This window comes from Anomaloglossus baeobatrachus, chromosome 8 (assembly GCF_048569485.1).
Source record: "Anomaloglossus baeobatrachus isolate aAnoBae1 chromosome 8, aAnoBae1.hap1, whole genome shotgun sequence".
Taxonomy (NCBI): Eukaryota; Metazoa; Chordata; class Amphibia; order Anura; family Aromobatidae; genus Anomaloglossus; species Anomaloglossus baeobatrachus.
In genome coordinates, this window is record NC_134360.1 from 195,789,469 (window position 1) to 195,813,102 (window position 23,634).

The 23,634-nt window shown below is 46.9% G+C and overlaps 1 protein-coding gene across 1 annotated transcript in view; it reads right to left on the bottom strand.

The window, feature by feature from the left end:
• ABCA4 (ATP binding cassette subfamily A member 4) overlaps positions 1-23,634 on the bottom strand; it is a 295,790-nt gene that overhangs the window by 195,090 nt on the left and 77,066 nt on the right. The window contains exons 12-13 of the mRNA XM_075322132.1: positions 22,630-22,835; positions 11,744-11,920 (exon numbers count right to left, since the gene is read on the bottom strand). Of these exons, the coding sequence (XP_075178247.1) occupies positions 11,744-11,920; positions 22,630-22,835 (383 nt within the window). The remainder of the gene's footprint in view (positions 1-11,743; positions 11,921-22,629; positions 22,836-23,634) is intronic.

Genomic DNA, 23,634 nt, shown 5'->3' on the forward strand with positions numbered 1-23,634 from the left:
GTCACCAATTCCGTGACTCCAACGACTTCGCATTAGCGATGTCGTAGCGTGTAAAGCCCCCTTAAGGCTTAAATATAAGTCCTAACCCGAAAACAAGAAATAGTTCTAGTTCAATAATGAAGTGTCCATACAGCTAAAAAAGTAAAAAAAAATCCTGCAGGACACTTGAAAGATAGAAGAGAGACCCCACAATCATATTAATCAGACCTCGAACGTGAGGACCTGTGGTGGAACGCATCGAGGACCTGCGGTGGAACGCACACACACATACACATTCGGTGATACAGTACTGCTCCAGGGACCTGGGACGCAGTGGAAAGCGAGGACCTGCGGTTGAACGTATCGAGGACCTGCAGGGAAATGCATCGATGTGTTCCACTGCAGGTCCTCGTGTTCCACATCCTTGTGTTTCACAGTGCTGCCAGCTGGAAGCAGTCCGGTATCACCAGATGTTTGTGTGTGTGTGTGTGTGTGTATATACTGTATATGTGAGTATGATGTTCCTGTAATCTGATGTGTGTTTGAGTGCTGGCTGTTAGCAGGGGAGGACTGCCGTGGCACACCCAAATAAATGCTGGGAGCATCCGCTGTGGATCACAGGAGAACCTGGGAGTGACGCAGATGTTCAGGGTGTGGTAAGTATGATTCTCCTGGGCGGTGTCTGCCTTTTTTTGGGGGGTAAACGTACCCCAACCCGTGTTTTCCAAAAAATGAAATGTACCCTGCAAATAAGTCCTAGCACATTTTTTGGGGCAAAAAAATAATATAAGACAGTTGTACCGCCCCCGTGCCAGCAGCCAAGCTGCTCGGATCCGGGTGCTCGGTGGCTCGAGGGTCTCCAGACCCGGGGGTCGTGCAGCCACTCAAATGAAGGGGGGTTATTTACAAGGGATTTTATAAAGTTCGTGATGCCACTCGTGGTATGTGGTAATTTGGAGTACCACCGCTGCAGTTGGGAGTACCCGGGAGTGATGGAATGGGGCAGCCAGATGTTAGAACCCTCCACGGGTAGGGGGGAATGCCCCGGGACTCGGTGATGGTAAGGATGAGTGCAGTTGGGTGTGAAGGGGGTCACTTGCGTACTCACTCAGTCCATTAAGCTGATATCGACAACTGGATAAACCAAAGTTCTGGATATCGCTGCCACTGAGGGGAGCTAGTTTGGGTCCCGTCCCCAATGGTGCTGCCTGGTGATCCGTGACCTGCCTCCTGGCACTAAGTTTACTTCTCTGTTGGTTCCGGTAGTATGGAACTTGCCGGGTCCCGCTCCCCACTATGGCTAAGTGTGGGAGCTTGCACTCAGGGTTCACGCTTGGGATGTTCTGGACCGTTTGAGGGGAAAGTCCTATCCCCCTCGTTGTGCTAGTACTCCGATTCTGGAGCGGGTGGAGAACGGATCTTGAAGGCTCTGTTCTCGTCGGGTAAATTGTCAGGTTGCCTGAAGCTACTCCCTGACCTAGGGTACACGTACCCCGTCGTGTCCTGGTCTCAGCCCGGTGATGGTGCAAGGCCGCCGGCTGTCCTCCTCGACAGTTCCGTGTCCCTTGCCACGATCCCCTGCGACCAGGGGTCCAGCTCCTCTAGGCCCAGACCACCGTCTGCCACCAAGACAACTTCCTAGGAGCCCTGCTGCTGACCTCCTCTCTCTTTCACTTCCAACACAACTCCCCTCTCCTGACACTCCTGACCTCCCCTTAACCAATCCCCCAAGTGGGCGACCCTATTCCACTCAGGACGTCCACTGGTGTGTCTGGTGGGTGTGGTGGAGAGTGTACCTAGGATTTTAATTAGCTGATGTAGGCAACACCATGTAGTTGGGGACCCATAACCAAGAAGGAGGTGGATATTGCATGGGAGGGCAGATTGTACAATACCCTGTGACGACCTGATAGTCTAGGGGCGTCAAATTCCCCCTTGGTTAAACGTAGCTCGTCCTCGAGCTACAGGACATCAGAGGTTTATTATTTTTTTTTTTTAACTGTAAAAGTAGAAAAAGAACATTTTTATTTGCAAGATTCATCCCACATTAGGGAGGCTGGGTACTCAAATGTTACTTAACTTTAGAGTTCGTTATTTCAACAGTGGAACGCTACTGGTTAGGTTAGTAGCGGAGGCTCAACCTGCTCCGTTGCAGTCTCTTCCTGCGACAGTCCAGTCCCAATGTCCCGGATCCCATTAACCCGCCACCCAAACAACCAGACCCGCTGCATACCTATTGTGGGTCCGTGACCAGGTTAAGGTCCCGGTTGTTACAAAAGACGACTCAGGTGGGCACAGGAGGTGCAACTATTTACAATACACAAGTCTGTGTTGGTCACAACCAGTCCTGTGACCATGGTCCATTTTTACTACTAACATTGATGCATAAATAAAACGAAGTCCATGCACTGGTATACACACTATAAAATCTTCTCGTCAATCAGGTAACTTTCTCTGTATATTCAAACCTTGTTGATTAAAACACTTACAGTATTTTCTAACATTTTCTCTATATGGAAAATAACAAACTTTGTAATATAATAAAAGAAAATCAGATACCTAACAGTTTACATTTGCATATTACACTACCGGGTCCCGTAGCCACGCTTCCTTGTGACTAGGTACCACTGATGCCGGTACAAACTCTTCCTCCAGCATTACATGCTTGGTCAACTCTAGGGTGTACCAGCCCCGCTCTCCACAATGCCGGGTGTAGGTGACCATATCTTCTGGTGCTAAGTTTCACTCGGGTGTCCCCTGTTGAGGTGCTGTGCCACATCTCGTGGGGACACAAACACCCCGGTTGTGAGGCCTGCTTCCCGGATGAACCCCCATCCCTGAACGGGGTCAAATCGATCCCCCAGACCACGGCACCGTGGCCCTCGGACTCGGGAAGCAGCGCTCCTCACCTGCTCTTTATCTTCTCGGCTGCGGGCGGCAAGTTCCTGTTGTCGCCGGTCTCGTGCTGTCATCTCCATCTGCAGCTTTTGTTGATGTAATTTCCAGTAGAGGGCATCAGCATCCGGCCTTGGCTCCCTAGCTGGCATAGGCTTTAAGTGCACTATTGCGGCCCCAACAGCCGTTGGGATGCCACGCGGTGGTGGAACCGGCAGCTGTTCAGGCTCCACTTCCGCCATTGTGGGCAAAGAAACCGACTGCTCCGCAGCCAGTGTTGCAGAGTCCGGGTGCTCTGCCTCTAAGGACGGGCCCGGTGATGCGGCCGGGTCTGGTCGGGCCGGTGTTGGGGTGACCGCTGACGTGACCTGGTCGGGTGACGGACCGGGGGTTCTGCAACTGCATCTTCATAAACAGGGGCTGAAGGTTCCGCTGCCATGGTGGGAGCAGGCAGCTCGGCGTCCGCCAAGGACGGGGTTGGTGGCGGCGGAGTGTTTGCCGGGAGCGGGTGTGGTCCGATCCCTCAGCCACATCGGCCGGATTAGGGTAATCATCAGGGACTGGGTAACCACTTACCCTCTCTTCAAGTTGGATTTTGATCTCACGGGCTCGCACTGCCACCGCCAGGCTCCTCATCTCTTCCCTCCAGTGATCCAATATGAACAGGAACTGCGTCCGCATCCTTCTGTAAAGCTGCTACGTCTCTTCCTCAATCCAGGTCGCGGTCCCGGGAATAGCACGTTCCGGTGACCAGCTCCACTCCGCCATCTTTCCTCTGCAGGGTCCAGGAACGTTATGGCAGAGTCCTGGTGTCTCTGCTTCTCTTCCGCTGCTACATGCCGTCACGCCCCCTCGGTTTTTGCTCACCACCCTCTTTGGTGCTGTGGCCCTCTGGGAACTTCTGGTTACGGCTCACTCTCAGGACAAAGTGCAGGGCTTCGGCTTTGCGCGCTTTCGTGGAGAAGACAGAGTTTTGGCGCCAAAAGATGGTGGAAGATGGCGGAATTGGCGGGAAACAGGGATTTTGACTCGCGGTTTCGACTTCTAAGGCACACGTCACCCAGGTAAGTGGGTCCTGCTCATATCCTGTTCGTGACGCCAATTTTTGAGGTGTGTCGCCCCCGTGCCAGCAGCCGAGCTGCTCGGATCCAGGTGCTCAGTGGCTCGAGGGTCTCCGGACCCGGGGTTCGTGTGGCCACTCAAATGAAGGGGGGTTATTTACAAGGGATTTTATAAAGTTCGTGACACCACCCGTGGTATGTGGTAATTTGGAGTACCACCGCTGCAGTTGGGAGTATCAGGTTGGCAGCCAGGTGGTAGAACCCTCCACGGGTAGGGGGGAATGCCCCGGGACTCGGTGATGGTGAGGGGGAGTGCCGTTGGGTGCGAAGGGGGTCACTTGTGTACTCACTCAGTCCATTAAGCTGCCACCAACAACTGGATAAACCAAAGTTCTGGATACCGCTGCCACTGAGGGGAGCTAGTTCGGGTCCCATCCCCAATGGTGCTGCCTGGTGATTCATGACCTGCCTCCTGGCACTAAGTTTAGTTCTCTGTTGGTCCCGGTAGTATGGAACTTGCCGGGTCCCACTCCCCACTATGGCTAAGTGTGAGAGCTTGCTCTCAGGGTTCACACTTGGGATTTTCTGGCCCGTTTCAGTGGAAAGTCCTATCTCCCTCGTTGCACTAGTACTCCGATTCTGGATTGGGTGGAGAGCGGATCTTGAAGGCTCCGTTCTCGTCGGGTAAATTGTCAGGTTGCCTGAAGCTACTCCCTGACCTAGGGTCCACATACCCCGTCGTGCCCTGGTCCCAGCCTGGTGATGGTGCAAGGCCGCCGGCTGTCCTCCTCGACAGTTCCGTGCCCCTTGCCACGATCCCCTGCGACCGGGGGTCCAGCTCCTCTAGGCCCAGACCACCGTCTGCCACCTAGATAACTTCCTAGGAGCCCTGCTGCTGACCTCCTCTCTCCTTCACTTCCAACACAACTCCCCTCTCCTGACACTCCTGACTTCCTCTTAACCAACCCCCAAGTGGGCGACCCTATTCCACTCAGACCGTCCATGGGTGTGCCTGGTGAGTGTGGTGCAGAGTGTAGCTAGGATTTTGATTAGCTGATGTAGGCAACACCATCTGGAGCGGGTGGAGAACGGATCTTGAAGGCTCTGTTCTCGTCGGGTAAATTGTCAGGTTGCCTGAAGCTACTCCCTGACCTAGGGTACACGTACCCCGTCGTGTCCTGGTCTCAGCCCGGTGATGGTGCAAGGCCGCCGGCTGTCCTCCTCGACAGTTCCGTGTCCCTTGCCACGATCCCCTGCGACCAGGGGTCCAGCTCCTCTAGGCCCAGACCACCGTCTGCCACCAAGACAACTTCCTAGGAGCCCTGCTGCTGACCTCCTCTCTCTTTCACTTCCAACACAACTCCCCTCTCCTGACACTCCTGACCTCCCCTTAACCAATCCCCCAAGTGGGCGACCCTATTCCACTCAGGACGTCCACTGGTGTGTCTGGTGGGTGTGGTGGAGAGTGTACCTAGGATTTTAATTAGCTGATGTAGGCAACACCATGTAGTTGGGGACCCATAACCAAGAAGGAGGTGGATATTGCATGGGAGGGCAGATTGTGCAATACCCTGTGACGACCTGATAGTCCAGGGGCGTCATTCAGTGTCTTCTTTTAGGGGAAACACGGTACTACATAACACAAACATGGTTTTTAGTCTGTTACACTGACAGTATGCCCACACAGGTTAGGATAAACTTCTTAAGTATCCCAGTGGAGCAATTTCAGCCTCCACTCACTGACTCGGCCTGTATACACACGCCTCTGCAGAGGTACCTTCCGGAGGTTTCACAACCCCCCATACACTGACCCCGGTAGGATGAATTGAACCCTATCTTTCCTGCAGAGGATCCCTTTGAGAGGCATCACAACTTCTATACATGGTCCTAGTCAGGATAAGGAAATCCTCCCTTCTCTCAAAGGATTTCTTCCTGGTTTTTAGTCTGTTACACTGACAGTATGCCCACACAGGTTAGGATAAACTTCTTAAGTATCCCAGTGGAGCTATTTCAGCCTCCACTCACTGACTCGGCCTGTATACACACACCTCTGCAGAGGTACCTTCCGGAGGTTTCACAACCCTCCATACACTGACGTCAGTCAGATGAATTGAACCCTCTCTTTCCTGCAGAGGATCCCTTCTAGAGGCATCACAACTTCTATACATGGTCCTAGTCAGGATAAGGAAATCCTCCCTTCTCTCAGAGGATTCCGTCCTGGAGACATTACAGTCTCCCCACACTGACGATGTGGCAAACAAAACAATCTCTATCTTTACAGATGAGACACACCCATGTGTGGAGGTATGTAGCTAGCAGTTCTTCGCGACTCTCCAGCTATCCGTAAAACCTGGTACTGATTCGCCCTAACAAAACTCATGGCACTACAAGTACCAGAACAGACATCCACATTTACATAAGTTCTGTGATACATACCGGTCACCATGTTACATATTATGTAACATGTTACATGTAACGCCCTTACCAGCATCCCCGCATTGTTCTACTCTCCTCCGCCGGCAGGGACGCTGGCACTCTCACCTTCCTGGCCACGCAGTGGTGGCTGCTTCGTCCACAGTCCCTGCCGCTGCCTCCCGGGGCCTGCGCACATGCCTCCTAGGAGACCAGTACATCCTAATCCGGAAGTGCGTCTCAGCCAATAGCTGAGAGGCATCAAGTACTTAAGGCACATCCCCTTAAGGGAGGTGCCTGGGCAACGTGGTCTATATGCTGCTAGTTGACAGGTCCCTAGTGCTGCTGTTTCTGTGCTGTGTGCTATATTGCTGATACTTACTTCTGTTCTTATGCATTACATACCCACTACTGCTGCACCTGTCCATACACTGCATCTACTATCAGTGACTGTCTGTGCCCATTCTGCTGGCACTGGGCTGCTGAGATACAGAGATCCCCTGGCGCTGTACTTGTAGGTTACCTACCAGCACTAGCCTATCTCCACCACCTTTAGCGGAGACTCGGTAGCCGTACAGGTACGATCCTCCAGGTCAGAGAACAATGGCCTGGTCCAGTGTGTCCACTATCCCTTCTCTTGACTCGTCGAGCGCTACAATAGTATACTAATTTTTTTACTAGCTTATCTAGACTTGCCACCTTTTGGACATTTCGAAAATTAAACATCATTATCTCACTGATCTCAAGCTTCAAAGGACTTGACCTTTATTAAAATTGTATTCTTCCTTAGATGTATAAAATATCAAAACTAAACTCACCCTCCTGTGGATCTATTGCTGCTTCTCTGCCACTGTTCTAGTCTTTATTGATCATCTGCAGTGGTGACGTCACATCTACAACACTGCAGCCAATCACTGCACCCATTGGTTTGTGCCGTGCAGAGTTGCTATGCCTAGTAATTGGCTGTAGTGGTTTTGAGTGCTGTAGACCCAAAATAAAGTCACCACCGCGGCTAATCTAAAAAGACCGGAGCAGTGGTGGAGAATTTGCATTGGACCCATGTTGGGTGAATAGAAGCTCAGTTTGAAATGTCTCTGAGTCAATGGAGGAAAGTTTAAAAAGGACAACCCCTTTAACCATATACTCCGTTTTACACTAAGCAAAATCAAACATAAAGAGCACATATAGCATAGAGACATTCTTGGAGCCTGGAGCTTAGTATCTCAGATACCATCTTTCACCATAAATAAAGTAAATCTGCCTCAGGCAGAAAGAAAAAGACATTTCTCATGTGTTCCTGCTCCGAGTGCTACTGGTGCCACGGAAATTAGGTATCCAAAAATGGTTTAAAAGACCAAGTTTACCCCATATTCACATAGACGGACAAAAGAGTCTATTGTGAAATCTAAAAATCTGTATGAAGCCAAAAAATTAAAATGAGACATCACGTAAAGGAAGCGAGCCAAATCTGCGAGCCAGCTGGGCAGGGGCACTATAATTTGTAAAGATCCAGCTTAATATCTGACTACTTCTATTTTTTCATATTTTTTGATTGAATTAAAAAAAAAATTATATAGTTATATATTTTCTTGCTCATATTGTGAAAGTTAGTAGAAAATATGTTTGTTATGTTTTTGCCCATATTATTTACAAAAATATTCTGGATTACGAGAGATTCAGAGGGCACTTTACTTGTACTGGTGGTTTAAGATAATATATCCCAATAGTTATCTCTGCGCTGGTGGTGGTGGTGGGGCGGGGGGTGCAAGTGCTGTGGTTTTTAGCCACTTCTTCCTTCATAGATAGGTGTGAACTGTGTGAATGGGCAGGATAAAGTTAATACAGATGTTTATTAGGCTAGGTGCTGACGAGCATATTATTTCTCATTTGGAAAAATAAGATCAATTATGCTAAGCACACGCTGATCAGAGTGGGTTCAGAGTGTGATCCGGGTGAGATCAGAGTGAGATCAGAGTGGGATCAGTGTGCGATCAGAGTGCGATCAGGGTGGGATCAGGGTGGGATCAGAGTGGGATCAGAGTGCGATCAGAGTGGGTTCAGAGTGGGATCAGAGTGAGATCAGAGTGGGATCAGTGTGCGATCAGAGTGCGATCAGGGTGGGATCAGGGTGCGATCAGGGTGGGATCATAGTGGGATCAGGGTGGGATCAGAGTGGGATCAGAGTGGGATCAGAGTGGGATCAGAGTGCGATCAGAGTGGGATCAGGGTGGGATCAGAGTGCGATCAGATTGCAATCTGATTTTCTCGGATGTAAGCAAGAAAGAAAAAAAAAAAAAATCTCTATCTACTCCATTTTGTCAGTCCGTGAAAATCAGACCGCATTCGGTATCATGCAAGTGCGGTCTGATTTTCTTGACGGACTCAGTGACTTGCATGGCTGAGTGCGATTTGATAATTCTTGAGGAAATAATCAGACTTGTACAGAGCCCCATAGAATAACATTGGAGCCAGCATGATCTGACATTTTGTAGTATCACACTTCGACCAAAAATACGTTAATTTGACCAAGCCCTTAGCGCTCTATTTTGGATACGATATAGCATTGAACTTTTATCAGACTGAATTTTCTCTGTTTTTCTCCTTTCCTGACTATATTATACCCAGCGTCCATGCAGACCATTATCTGGACCCTCATGAGACTACAAATACATTAAGTAAAAGGAACATGACAAATGCAGCAACTATTATTGCTTTATGTGGATATTTTATGTAAATCCACACATTACGCACTTAAAAATACAGATTTCATGGTCTGAATGTATGTGTAAATAACCCCCAACACATTCTACAATTTAAAAAAATGACAGCCACCTAAAAAAACAACAACTTCTCCCCCACCCAAAAGATATCTTTTATTAGAGGCCCTGTGCTGTGGTGCATTATTTGTAAATAGAGATAAGCGGAGCTGTGGAAGTTTGGTGCAGCGGTTTCAGCCGGACTTTAGATAAAGTTCGGTTTGGCACTTGGACTTGGCCTGAACCCTATTGGAAGTCCCTGATTGGGCAGTTTGGTTCTCCGCCTACACACAGCCAGCCATAAACAGATCACTTCTGGGGGAGGGTCGGCTTTTGTCATGCGATATTCAGCGTTTCACTCGTTGGGTGTCATGGCAGCGTTGGACTCACAGTGCAGAGTCTGACGAATAGTCTAGGATCACTTAGTTGCCCAGACTGTCATGGGTATCGGCTGTTTCTGGCGTCACTACTCTCCAGTACAGGAGGAGTTAATTCCTGCTGGCTTGTGATTATCTCCTGGGAGCTCAGGTTGCATTCTTCCTTTAAAAAGGATCTGGACATTGGGGCTGAGTGTCGGATATAGCTTTGCTTCCTAGTTCCTGTGGTTATCCTGTTATATGGTGATCTACATGTTGCAGTTTCACGTGGTATGTGAGTCCTCCAGTTGTGTGTTAATACCCAATAATTTTTGCTTTAGTCCCCTGTTAACATACTGTCCCCCCTTCGCGTTTAAGTGCAATGTGTGCGAATTTTCATTTACCCTTGTTTATGCCTATTTGTGGGATTTTGGTTACTGGGTTTCCGTCCCGTCCCAGGATGGGGGAGAGTGGTATCAGGGCTCGGACAGGAGACAGCATCACGCTGGGGGCTCAAACCTGACTACAATCAAGTCTACCTTCGAGATAAGGGAGAGCACAGGGGCCCCAGCCTTAAGCGGGCTTTACACGCTGCGATCTCGCTAGCGAGATCGCAAGCAATCGTACCCACCCCGTCGGTTGTGCGACACGGGCAAATCGCTGCCCATCGCGCACAACCTTGCTTACCCCCATCACACGGACACTGTCCTGCGACGTCGCTCTGGCCAGCGATCCGCCTCCTTTCTAAGGGGGCAGTTCATGCGGTGTCACAGCGACGTTACACGGCAGCCATCCAATAGAAGTGGAGGGGCGGAGATGAGCGGGACGTAAACATCCTGCCCACCTCCTTCCTTCCGCATTGCCGGTGGAGGCAGGTAAGGAGATTTTCGTCGCTCCTGTGGTGTCACACACAGCGATGTGTGCTGCCGCAGGAATGATGAACAAGATCGCTAATTACAAGAGAACGATTTTTTGTTTTAGGACGACCTCTCCATGGCAAACGATTTGGGCCGCTTTTGAGATCATTTTAGGTCGCACATACAGTAAGTGTCACACACTGCGATATCGTTAATGATGCCGGATGTGCGTCACAAACAACGTCGCCCCGACGATAAATCATTAACGATATCGTAGCATGTACCCGCTTTAGGGTCAGCCTAAAGGCCAGTTTACACACAGGGATAAATCTGCGGCAGATCTGTGGTTGCAGTGAAATTGTGGACAATCAGTGCCAGGTTTGTGGCTGTGTACAAATGCAACAATATGGCCATGATTTCACTGCAACCACAGATCTGCCAAAGATTTATCTGTGTGTAAAGTGGCCTTAAAAGCCCCTGTTCCATTTTTACATACCCCGTGACGGCTTTTTTTTTCCTTTTTTTGTACACACTACATCTGATAACGCTGATTTTACCCCCAGCGAGAGCCATTCAAACACTGCAAGCGGCTCGCAGTGGGCCGAGCACCGAGGGGACCCGAGCACAGTGATGCTCACTTGACTGGTTTGCATACGTATATAAAGCTCACAAACTCCAAACTCGAACCCTGATTTTTTTGTAAAGTCTGTGTTCGGTACGATCACCGAACTTTAAAGTTTGAGTTCGCTCATCTCCATATGTAACATGTCTTACAATATCAATGGTGGAGACAATAAATAAAACTTTACTGTAACACTTCAAATTTTACTTAGTCCATTTCTAACATTTTCAGAACAGAGAGTCCTCAGTGGTTGATACCTTTTAATGGCTAACTGAAAAGATGGTAATAATTGCAAGCTTTCGAGACTACTCAGGTCTCTTCATCAGGCATGGTATAACACAAAATCTGAAGAGTCACGTATTTATACACAACAGGACCTGTTATACACAACATGTCCTGTTGTGTATAAATACGTGACTCTTCAGATTTTGTGTTATACCATGCCTGATGAAGAGACCTGAGTAGTCTCGAAAGCTTGCAATTATTACCATCTTTTCAGTTAGCCATTAAAAGGTATCAACCACTGAGGACTCTCTGTTCTTTTAAACAATTTTTTTTATCTCTACTGGCTAACACGGTACAAAGATATATTTTACTTGTAACATTTTCAGAAAACTTATCTTGATGTAAGAAAAAAGCAATAATTGCCAGGACCCTGGAGGCATGCTTTGTAGCACTGGAGCTGGGAAAATATGAGCTTATCTAAAGACAAGGTCAAAGTGCAAACATCTAAACTGTAACTGTCAAGCGCATCACCCCAGCGATTAGATTAAGCCTAAAATTTTTAGTCTTTGTTCTCACTCACGCATCATCCACGAAGCAGGGATACGGCATCTGCTGTACATATAATCCAGTTGGCAGGTCATTGTTAGTCTGAGACTTTATAATACCATGATCAATAATGTCCTGAAGGTAAGCAAAGCCTCCCCAGATGTATCGGAAGTCTTCCACAGGGTCAGCCCTCGGTCCTGGGTCCCAATATCTGTATAAAAAAAATACATATTCTATTAAAATGTAAAAAACTAAATCCACAGATTCATATAACACGACAATACAAATAATACGAAACTATATTGTAAAGCAATTTTTTAACAAATGATTTTTGCAATTTTTCATAACAGAAAGCACCGAACAGGTGCAGACTGGTCAAATGCTCAATACCTCTATCAAAAAAAGGGGGATCCCCAGCACAAAGAGTGTCCATAGAATCTTGAAATAAAGTTAAAATTTCATTTTATTCCAATAATGGTTAAAAAAGGGGGAAGAAGGAATAAAACATAACTTCTCTGATCTACGTGTTTCAGACGCGATCGTCCTTAGTCATGATCATGACTAAGGACGAAGGACGATAGCATCTGAAACGCGTAGATCAGAGAAGTTATGTTTTATACCTTATTCCCCCTTTCTTAACCATTATTGTAATAAAATTAAATTTTAACTTTATTTCAAGTTTCTATGGACGTTCTTTGTGCTGGGGATCCGCCTTTTTTTTATTGACTACAACCTTCTTGACCCACAAGCACCGTCCAGATTTTCCTTCCTGGAATGACTACATGGTGGTGAGCTGATTTACTCTTTTTTATGCTCAATACTTCTAGGCAGCTTTGGAAATTGGTCTGAGGGTCATTTATGTCTCTGAATTGTTACAGTTTTTGGAAGCCATAACTATTATTACCTTCAATCCTACATTACCAAAATCTGAAAGGAGGGATGAGACTGACAATGACCTGTACCTGTTTTCTGGTTTAAACAGCATCTGAAAGGTTAAAGGGGTTGTCAAAATTAAATTATCAGCTATCCATTGGATAGTCTTCATAAACAAAAATCCACTCTGGCACTTCTTTCAAATGGTGGTTTTGGTATCACCGGTAGGCGTCCCCAAATATCAGTGAAGCATCCAATGGATCGCAATACAGTATTAAGTATCAGCACTCACACCAAACTTTTCTTTAAATTGTTATCTTAGAATTATATAATAGTCACAAATGACACGTTTTGGCTTTCATTCTTAAGCCTTTCTGTTTGAGACAATATTTGAGAAAGACTTTAGGATGAAAGCCGAAACGCGCCAGTTGTGACTATTATGGAATTATAAAATAAAAATTTAAAGAAAAGTTAGAGTTTGATATGAGTGCCAATTCTTACTATTACTATCCATTGGATAGGTGATGAGATGTAGATTGTTGGCTGTCTGATCACCAGGACCTTCCCCGACTGGCAGAATGGGGAACTTTTATTCCTGTTACTGTAGATTGAAGCGGCAATGCACATGGTTGACCGCTACCCTATCCAGTCTTATGTGCTACAGAGAGCTGCACTTTCTTTTTTCCAGCAACCCCGTAATTAATTGAATCATAAATGGGCAGCCGACCTGCCACTGTATTTTGTACTGGAGATAAAAGTAACTTGTGGGGATAAAAATGCCCTGTTCTGCCGATTGGTGAAGATCTCAGTGATCAGATCTTTACCGATCCGTAAGTTATCACCTATCTCATGGATTGGTGATAACTTCTCTTCACTGGATAACCTCGTTAAGTGTTAGATATAGAAGTAAAACATAAAATATATTAAAAAAAACAAAATAGAATAGTAATGTCTACAGCTAGAAATATTCAAATACCCAAAGTAGATTATATTTTGAGAATTCAATTGTCTTAATAATAACTTATGACCTATGACAATTTCTGATAGACAGGATGACCCACTGAACCAAATGAATTTGGGCTACTTGAAGAATAAAAATTGGAAACACAGATAAAGGTCACAAATCTGCACCTTAATGTGATGGTGCCCATACACAGCAGATGACATTTAGCAGACTTTGGCTCAACTGATAGACACTATATGAAGGTTAGCTCGACTTTCCACTAACAGAAGATTTTAGGTAAAAAAAAGGATTAGACATTTTTTCTCAAAGACACAAGACAGTGCCATAGGGGCTTATTCCACTATGCTGTCATGCGCGGTGCGGATCCTCGTTTACAGATCACTACTACACAACCTACCATGCATTACCCAGATCGGTACCAGCAGTTTGCTGGACTCTGTACACACTTCCAAAAAGCAACCTGGTTTCTGCAAGTACTTCTGTTCTGTCAAGTGTTGGTTGTTTTATTTACCACTGCTTCTGGCACTGGTAATGCCAGTTACCAGTTGATGCCTCCTGGAGTAGTGGGCTGGCTTTGCAGTGAAGCAGGTTTTCTAATCACCATTTCCAGATGGTCTTATCCTACTTAAGTCTGGGGAGTTTTCTGTACCATCATCGAAGATAATTTCTGCTTGCAGTTGCGATATTCCGGCGTCTGTGGCATTCCTCTTTTTGGTGACCAGCGACTTTGTTGTCTGCGCTGTTTGAGAGTTTCCTGGTGTGACTTGCTCCTACCCCTTTTGGCTTATTCCCTCTGATATCGTTTTGTCTCTCCTTTGCGGTTATTCGCGGCGTGAGTGTGTTTCAGTTTAATCCCCTTGTCTGTGTCTTGGAGGAGGTTGTTACTTTGTGTCCAGCCCATCCCAGGGTTGAGGGTACGGGGAGAGGTATTAGGACACTATATATATTTTACTGCTGTGTTGGTGGGTACTTCAGAGTGGTTCTCCTCCCACGTGAAACCCTGTTCTTGGGTTATATAAAATGATTGCCTTGTTTATTCTCTGTGTGCATATGTGTTAATGCAGAGCTATTTTTCTTGTGTCCGTTGTCATGTATGTATTAGGACAGGGTCAGACAGGAGACAGGGTCAGGGCGGGGACCTGGACCTCCCTACCTTCAAGGGTACCTCCAGGGTCAGAGTGAGCGCAGGGCCCACAGTCCTAAGATCAGCATAACTTCCCCCCTTGACATATGTCTATTGGAAAAAAACATCTACATACGGCAAGAGTGCATATACAGTACATTGTGTAATAAAAAAAGCTGATAGGTATAGTTTTATTGGTAGTTTTGGAGTGCAAAAACAATCTCATTATTACAATATATTGGCTTTCATTTGGGTAAATAAATGTGTTAAACGTCATAATAATATATTAAGTTAATATTTTGAGTGAAATGTGGAAAGATATAATTTGTCCAATTTCTTGTTTTACAATTTCTTTCTTTACCATTGACTGTTATACAAGATGTTGAAGACCCGATGAATTATTGTTTACTCAGTGTTTCACACAGCGGCAGTAACACTCCGAATAGAACCAAAAGAGATCACCGTAGGGGTATTTTTATTATCAAAAGCTGGCCAAACCTGCAGAGGTCAAGAGTGTTCAAGGTCGAGGGTCAAATAAGAGGATTTCACTTCTATTTATCTTTGATCTCATTAACCTGCATATTTGAACCTGGGACCACCCAACTGAATGTTCATGTGCTGTAATCCTGTTACTTAGGAACCATGCATCCCAAATAGGATTTAATCTACCTTTACAATGCAGTTTTTGGCGCTGGTGGGGCAGAAAATTATAGACTCAAGGGTCTGCAGAGAAATCCTCCAAAAATACAAATGTAAAACTTCAAAATAACTTAGATTATATTGTCATTATGTAAGGGGATTACATTCCTATTACTAATCACCACTATATGTAAACCAAACCCAATTTGTGTAGATGCAAGTGATGATTTTTTTAAAATTATATGGAAGATATGGCAAAGAGTTTTAAATCAATGACATCTAATAAAATATATTGTGTGCACATACTCTAATGCGGGCTTTACACGAGATGACTGATCGTGCGATGCATCGTCGGGGTCACGGTTTTCGTGACGCACATCCGGCATCGTACACGATGTCGTCTCGTGTAACACCTCCTAGCGACGCAGTATCACTCACAAATCGTGAGTCGTGTACTCGTCGCTAGGTTTCATAAAATTGTTTAATTAAAATGGCGGTGGTTGTTCATCGTTTCCGTGGCATCACACGTTGCTCCGTGTGACACCACGGGAGCGATGAACAGCAGCTTACCTGCGTCCCGTGGCACCCGCCGGCTATGTGGAAGGAAAGAGGTGGGCGGGATGTTTACATCCCGCTCATCTCCGCCCCTCCGCTTCTATTGGCCGGCTGCCGTGTGACGTCGCTGTGACGCCGAACGTCCCTCCCACTCCAGGAAGTGGACGTTTGTCACCCACAGCGAGGTCGTCCGGAAGGTAAGTACATGTGACGGGGGTTAAACGAGTTTGTGCGCCACGGGCAGCGATTTGCCCGTGACGCAAAAACGACGGGGGCGGGTACGATCGATCGTGCTATCGCACAATCGGTCGTCTTGTGTAAAGCAGGCTTTAGGCAGGGGTGGGCAATTAATTTTCCCATGGGGCCGCATGAGAAATTGGATGGTTTTAGAGGGCCGGACTAATATAATTAACTCAGTTCTACCCAATACTGTACATTGTATATATACTATCCCTTCATAAACAAGCAGTAAGTTAAACAATAGAAAGATTCAATGAAAATATGGGGTTCAGTGGGGGGCATGCACATTACTGGGGTCAGTGGGAGGCATACACATTACTGGGATCAGTGGGGGGGGAATACACATTACTGGGGCCTGTGGAGCATACATACTGGCCCTGATGGCCAGTGGGGCATACATACTGACAGTGGTGGCCTGTGGTGCATACATACTGACAGTGGTGGCCTGTGGTGCATACATACTGGCCCTGGTGACCTCTGGGGCATACATACTGGCCCTGGTGGCTTATGGTGCATACATACTGGCCCTGGTGGCCAGTGGGGCATACATACTGACAGTGGTGGCCAGTGGAGCATACATACTGACCCTGGTGGCCAGTGGAGCATAGATACTGGCCCTGGTGGCTTGTGGTGCATATGTGACGCCCTGGGCAAGCCAGGGGTCACAGGTCATGACACCACCACACCCTACACCCCGGATAGGTACACCAAAGCTAAACCAGAAACCCTTGTTGCCTTCCTCCAGGGGCTGATGTCCACACCAGGGGGTGGGCCAGGCGGTTGGCTCGGCCCACCGAGGAGTTCACAGCCCTGGAGGCGGGAAAACCAGGCAGATCAGATTAGTGAGAGTTGTAGAGAGAGTGAAGTGGTAGAGGAGCAAGTGAGAGGAGTTGAAGTGAAGGAGAAAGTGACAGTTTGAAAGCCTGAAGTTGGTCCGGGTGTGTGCCCCGGACTGAGACAGCAAGGTTGGCAGACGGCGGTGACCGTCTGCAGGAGAGGCTGATCGGAGGTTGCCGAAAGGACCGTGGACGGGTGGTGGCCCGGCGGTACCGGACCGGTATACGAAGAGAAGCCAGCACCATTGGCAGGGGCCTTTCGGATCCCGGCAAGGCTAGGAGTCGCCATGAATTTGCCAAATCCGTCAGTGAAGGGGACCTCCGGGTTTCCCAGCAACTAAGTCCCGATTGAAGGCAACAGTCCAACCGTAGGAGAGAGACACCGCCACCGCCAAGGCACCAGTTTCTCAGGGCCAGCGCCTGCGGGCAAAGAGGGGCTCCTCCGGCCCATATCCAAGTCGGGGAGCGGGTAACCGGTGGGAACCCATCGCTACCAACATTACACAAGGTGCAGGGAAAGAGACAGTCACCGTTAACTACCGGGAAAAAAAACAATAGCAGCCATTCGTGGGAACCGTCCTTCCAGCCGTGTGTTTTACCGAGAACTGTGTCAACGTCTCAGGCTGAGTGAGTACCACCGTGCCGTACGGCACAGCGCTGCCCCCGCGACCCTGCACCTCACCAGGCCCCGCACCTGGCCTGCCATCCACCCCTACCCCATCACCGGGCCCCGGGACAACCAACCACGGAGGGGAGAAATAACAACAAAGCTGCTCCCTGTCACCGCTCCCGGGATCCCCATACAGAGCAGCGGTGGTGTCCACACAATCACCACAACCGTGGGTGGCGTCACGGATAATAAATCCCCAATACCAATCCCCTTTTCACTCACGGGCGAGGAGCGCCGCTCGAGTCCCCGGGATCCAACCCATCGCTCGAGCTACCGAGCAGCAGAGGCCGCAGCAGCAGCGGCAGCCGGACCCGAGCAGTGGGAGAGCGCAGCGTCCCCTCCTCCGCCCGCGACACATACATACTGACAGTGCTGCCTGTGGGGCATACACACTGGCCCTGGTGGTCTGTGGTGCATACATACTGACAGTGGTGGCCTGTGGGGCATACATACTGGCCCTGGTGGCCTGTGGGGCATACATACTGACAGTGCTGGCCTGTGGGGCATACATACGGACAGTGGTGGCCTGTGGGGCATACATACTGGCCCTGGTGACCTGTGGTGCATACATACTGGCCCTGGTGGCTTGTGGTGCATACATACTGACAGTGGTGGCCTGTGGGACATACATACTGGCCCTGGGGGCGCTGAGGGCATAGGCAGGCAGCACTCAGCAGAGCCTGAGGGCTCCTCTGGCTGCCTTCTGAGTCCCCTGTGTATCTGCTTCTTCTATTGCAGGCATAGGGGGGACCGACCTGAGAAGACATACCGTAAGTGCTGCTCCCCTGCTCTCCCCTCCTCCTGCAGGCACACTGCTCTCTCCCTGCTGCTACTGGTGCACTTACCTCAGTTGCAGAATAGACGTTTTGAAGCAGCCGCTGCGTGGAGATGAGGTGGTCACATATGAGGATCCTGGGTAGAAGGGGCAGGCAGAGGGGGCGTGGCCAGCATCGAGAGAGCAACGGGAGGGGACAAGTAAGGCATTCGAGAAGTGTGTGTGTCCAGCATTGAGGGGGCGTGGACGACAACAAAAGGGGCATGGCTAGCATACCATGGAAGGCATCCAGAGAATGTGACCCAGCTTCCAGAGGGGGCGTGACTGGCAGAGTGGTGGTGTGGCAGCTGCTTATCACTGCACTGCGGGATACATATCTCCCAGCAGTGAGAGCAGGGCTTATATAAAATCGCATATCAGGCCACACCTCCAACTCTCAGCTAAGACGGGCGGGCCGGTCACAGACAGTAGGCGTGCCGTATCCAGCCCGCGTGCCGCCCCTTGCCTAGGTCTGGTCTAAGGCTATATTTAAAAGATAAGTTATGCTCAAGTGCTATGATCCTGGTGCTCGGGAGAAAAAAAATCAAAGTCTCGAAGAGGTTAACCCGGCACACAGTAAAAAAATGGAACAATCCAGGTGTAGTAGTATGCTTGTGTTATTTTATTATTTCACATATAGACAATTCTGTCCAACGTTGCGGCTCGTGCAAGAGCCTTCATCAGGGAAGATAAGTGCTGAGACATACATGATATACAAGAGAAAACAGAAATGATTTTACAATTACATCATGACATGGCATCAATAGACAACATGGAGAAACATGCTCTAAGGCTATGTCTCCATAAAAAAATTACTACAAAAAAATTCCAACATTACCATTCATAGATAACCAAATGGCATGATATAGATCTAGGCTAAGTGAAAAGTCAAAATTTTACTGAAAGTAGTTTTGAGTAAAATTAAAAAGTTGTTTTTCCTTAAGGTACATATGTATGGATAAGTTGACAAAAAGCAAAAAAAAACCAAAGTCCAATTGTCAAATTGGATGAACAGATGAAGTTATGGAGTTCTAACCCAAGCAAAAAAAAGTCCAACAGTGTTAAATTCATGGATGACCAGATGACACTATGGAGATCAAACCAAGCAAAAAAAGTCCAACATTGTCAAATTTATGGATGACCAGATGATGCTATGGAGCTCTAACACAAGCAAAAAAAAGTCCAACAGTGTCAAATTCATGGATGACCAGATGATCCTATGGAGTTCTAACCCAAGCAAAAAAAAGTCCACCAGTATCAAATTCATGGATGACCAGATGATCCTATGGTGGTCTAACCCAAGCAAAAAAGTCCACCATTGTTAAATTCACGGATGACCAGATGATCCTATGGTGGTCTAACCCAAGCAAAAAGTCCAACATTGTTAAATTCATGGATGACCAGATGACACTATGAAGCTCTAACCCAAGCAAAAAAGTCCAACATTGTTAAATTCATGGATGACCAGATTAAGCTATAGAGTTCTAACCCAAGTAAAAAAAGTCCAACATTCTCAAATTTATGGATGACCAGATGACGCTGTGGAGCTCAATTCTGCAGCGTGTAAGTCACTGCGTGTGCGTCTCAGAACGCAGCCAAAAAAGCTGCATTCTGAGACACATTCGGCAGAACGCAAAGTGCGGACATTCCTGGAGAGAATTTATGCGTTCTGGATGCTTTCTCTGCCATAGACAGAGTGGGAAAAGCATCCAGAACGCACATTTTTCACAGTACGCACCCACTCGGCTCTGCAGCATCCCCATAGACTTGCAGCAGAGCCGAGTGGGACTGCACTGTCACTGTCATGGCTGGCTGTGGGACAGTGCCACGCGATCAGAATTAACTCAGATGAACTTCACCCGACTTCATTGTGATCGCGCGGCTCTGTGCGTGTGCCGCGGCTTGATTTGCGGTCACACGTGAAGGACTCACCTGTGATCGCAAATCCCCTGAGTAACTGCAGTGAGCCACGCGATCAGCTGTGCTTTCACTCAGGTTACTCGCGGTCACAGCTGCAGTCCTCCACCGGAGAGCGGTGGCCGCGAGTAACCTCAATGACAGCTGATCGCGCGACTCACTTCAGTTGCTGCATGGAGCTCACAGGAGTGGCGGTGTTCTACTGCCGCTCCTGTCAGCTTCTGATGTAGCAGAGCTGGAAGCGTTGTGGGACCTTGCGTGGATTACGTCAGACTTGGAGGTGTTTTTGAGGGATTAATAAAGTGGTGAAAGAGGGTGTTTTTTGTCTTTCATTACAAATAAAGGATTTTTTGGATGTGTGTGTTTATTTACTTTAACTTACATGTTCATCATGGAAGGTATCTCGGGGAGACGCCTGCCGTGATTAACCTAGGACTTAGTGGCAGCTATGGGCTGCTGCCATTAACTCCTTATTACCCCGTTTGCCACCGCACCAGGGCAATTCGGGATGAGCCGGTAAAGTCCCGGGACTGTCGCATCTAATGGATGCAGCAATTCCGGGTGGCTGCTGACTGATATTGTTAGGCTGGGGTGCTCCCCATAACGTGGATCTCCCCATCCTGAAAATATCAGCCTCCAACCATATGGCTTTACCCTGGCTGGTATCCAAATGGGGGGGACTGCACGTCGTGTTTTTTTCATTTATGTATTTATTTTTTTCACTGCTCGATATAGACATGGCCACCGGCGGCTGTGATTGGTTGCAGTGAGACAGCTGTCACTCAGTGTGGGGGCGTGTCTGACTGCAACCAATCATAGGCGCCGGTGGGCGGGCGAAGCAGGGAATACGTGATGGATTAATGAGCGGCCGGCATTTTCAAAAGAGAAGAAGCCGCCACAGTGTGAACGCTGTGCTGCGCAGCGCCGGTGATTGTGGATCGGTAAGTATGAGAGAGGGGGTGGGAGGGAGAGACCGACATGGACAGAGAGAGATAGAGACATAGAGAGAGACCGACAGACCGACCGAGAGAGAAAGACGAAACACCTGCCTTTGCTATGTTAAATAAAAACAAGTGGATTGCAAAACTAATGCACTGCAAGCACACTGCTTCACATTTTGGCAGCGATTTTCTACAACTCATTGATTTCAATGGGTGTAGAACGCAGCCAAAATGGCAAAAACAATTGACATATTGCTTGTTTGAACGCACAGTTTTTGCCCAAAATTATGCAAATTAAACGCAGCATTTGGAAACGCAAAGTGGGGACAAGAAATTCACATTTACCATAGGCATTGCTGGAAAATAAAAACGCACGCCTTTTGGCATGAAAATGCTGCAGTTCAAAACGGACCTAAAGAGCAGCTAAAAAGAGGTGGAAGTGGAAAGTGCGGACATAGCCTAACCCAAGCAAAAAAAAGTCCAACAATGTCAAATTTATGGATGACCAGATGACCCTATGGAGCTCTAACCCAAGCAAAAAAAGTCCAAAATTGTAAAAATTAATGGATGACCAGATGACCCTATGGAGCTCTAACCCAAGCAAAAAAAGTCCAAAATTGTAAAAATTAATGGATGACTAGATGACGCTATGAAGTTGTAAAGCAAGCAAAGCAAACTAAAAAATTGTAATGAAAACAATTTTGTCACATTTCTACTACTTTACTATATTTAGTAGCAAGTGTTGATTGTGGTTACATCAAAAACATGAACATGCATTTGCAAAGTTATAAAGGCAGCAGTGATGGAAAGTCTTCAAATTACAAGAAGAGATAGTACTGAATGTCATTTGACAGTTTTTTGGAATTCGGATCAGAACTAGTACACTTGCACCAATTAACGGGTACAGGCATATGGGCCCACGTGGCTTCAAGAAAACATGGAACATACTTGTTGAGACAAGGGTGGTGTTGTAAAAAAAAAAATTGCGGTTCAATAAACAAAACAACCCCTTACACAAAGGAGGAAAGTGATAACTCAACTAGTCTAAAAGTTTTAGAAATCGGGAGTCCTCAGTGGTTGATACCTTTTAATGGCTAAGTGAAAATATGGTAACAAAAAGCGAGCAGTCAAGACTACTCAAGTCATATAGCAACAAATTGCAAGCTTTCAAGACTACTCATGTCTCGAAAGCTCGCTGTTTGTTATTATCCTTTCAGTTAGCCATTAAACAATATCAACCACTTAGGATGCTCAATTTTTTACATTTTTTTTATCTATTCTATAACACAATATAAAGATTGATTTTTTTTCCTGTATTAAGTAATCCAATAAATCTTGAAATACCTACCTATCTTTAATCTTATTAGTTTTCTCCACTACATCAATGTCCATGCGGATTTTGTACTTCACATGAGGTGGAATCTGATGAGTCCAGGGGAACATGTCCATGAACACAAGACCGGCCCAGAATTTATTTTCTTCAAGCAGGTAAAGAGCATGATGTGTCAGATGGGATTCATTATCATGACCTTCAAATTTATCCAAGGTTAAGCACTGTAAAAACAAGTCAATTAACAACCTATTAATATTATTGTTGCCCACCTAGAGAGAAGAAGACGAATGGAGTTTGATCATAAACCAAATCACGGCTCGCATAATATTATAGAGTAGGGCTGCCCGACCTACTGCATTAAGTCAATGGGAAGCAATTTGGGATGGTAGCACACTTCATATAACAGTAATTCCAATAAGTTGTTTGATCCTCTCTCCTGAAACACACTGATGGTAAAAACGAGCAATTACCTCACATCAAAGTTGGTGTTCTCAGGTTGTTACCCTTTTGGCAGACATCTCTTGCAAGTAAAGAGCTGTATTGTTTCAACCTCCCATTTGCAGAATTGGACTTTACAGGTTCATACATTTTTGGATGATCTAAGAAGCAATTTTTCAGGGCAGATGAAATTGAATATATTTGATTGGGTTTCATTAATTCGTGGCTTTATATTTCCTGTTGACTAATAATACAATAATTCGAGGTTTTTTATATTATATATATATATATATATATATATATATATATATATATATATATACACATATATATAATTATTTATTTTTTTCATTTTAATTCCGTGCTTTTCCAAAAATAAGCCTTCCACCTCCGCACACACACTCAATCACACATCAGATCACACACACACAATCACACATCAGATCACACACACAATCACACATCAGATCACACACACACAATCACACATCAGATTGCGCACACACACACTTACCACATCAGGTGATACCGGTTGCTTCTGGCCGGCAGGAGGAACTGGGACGCAGTGCAGCAGAGTGTGAG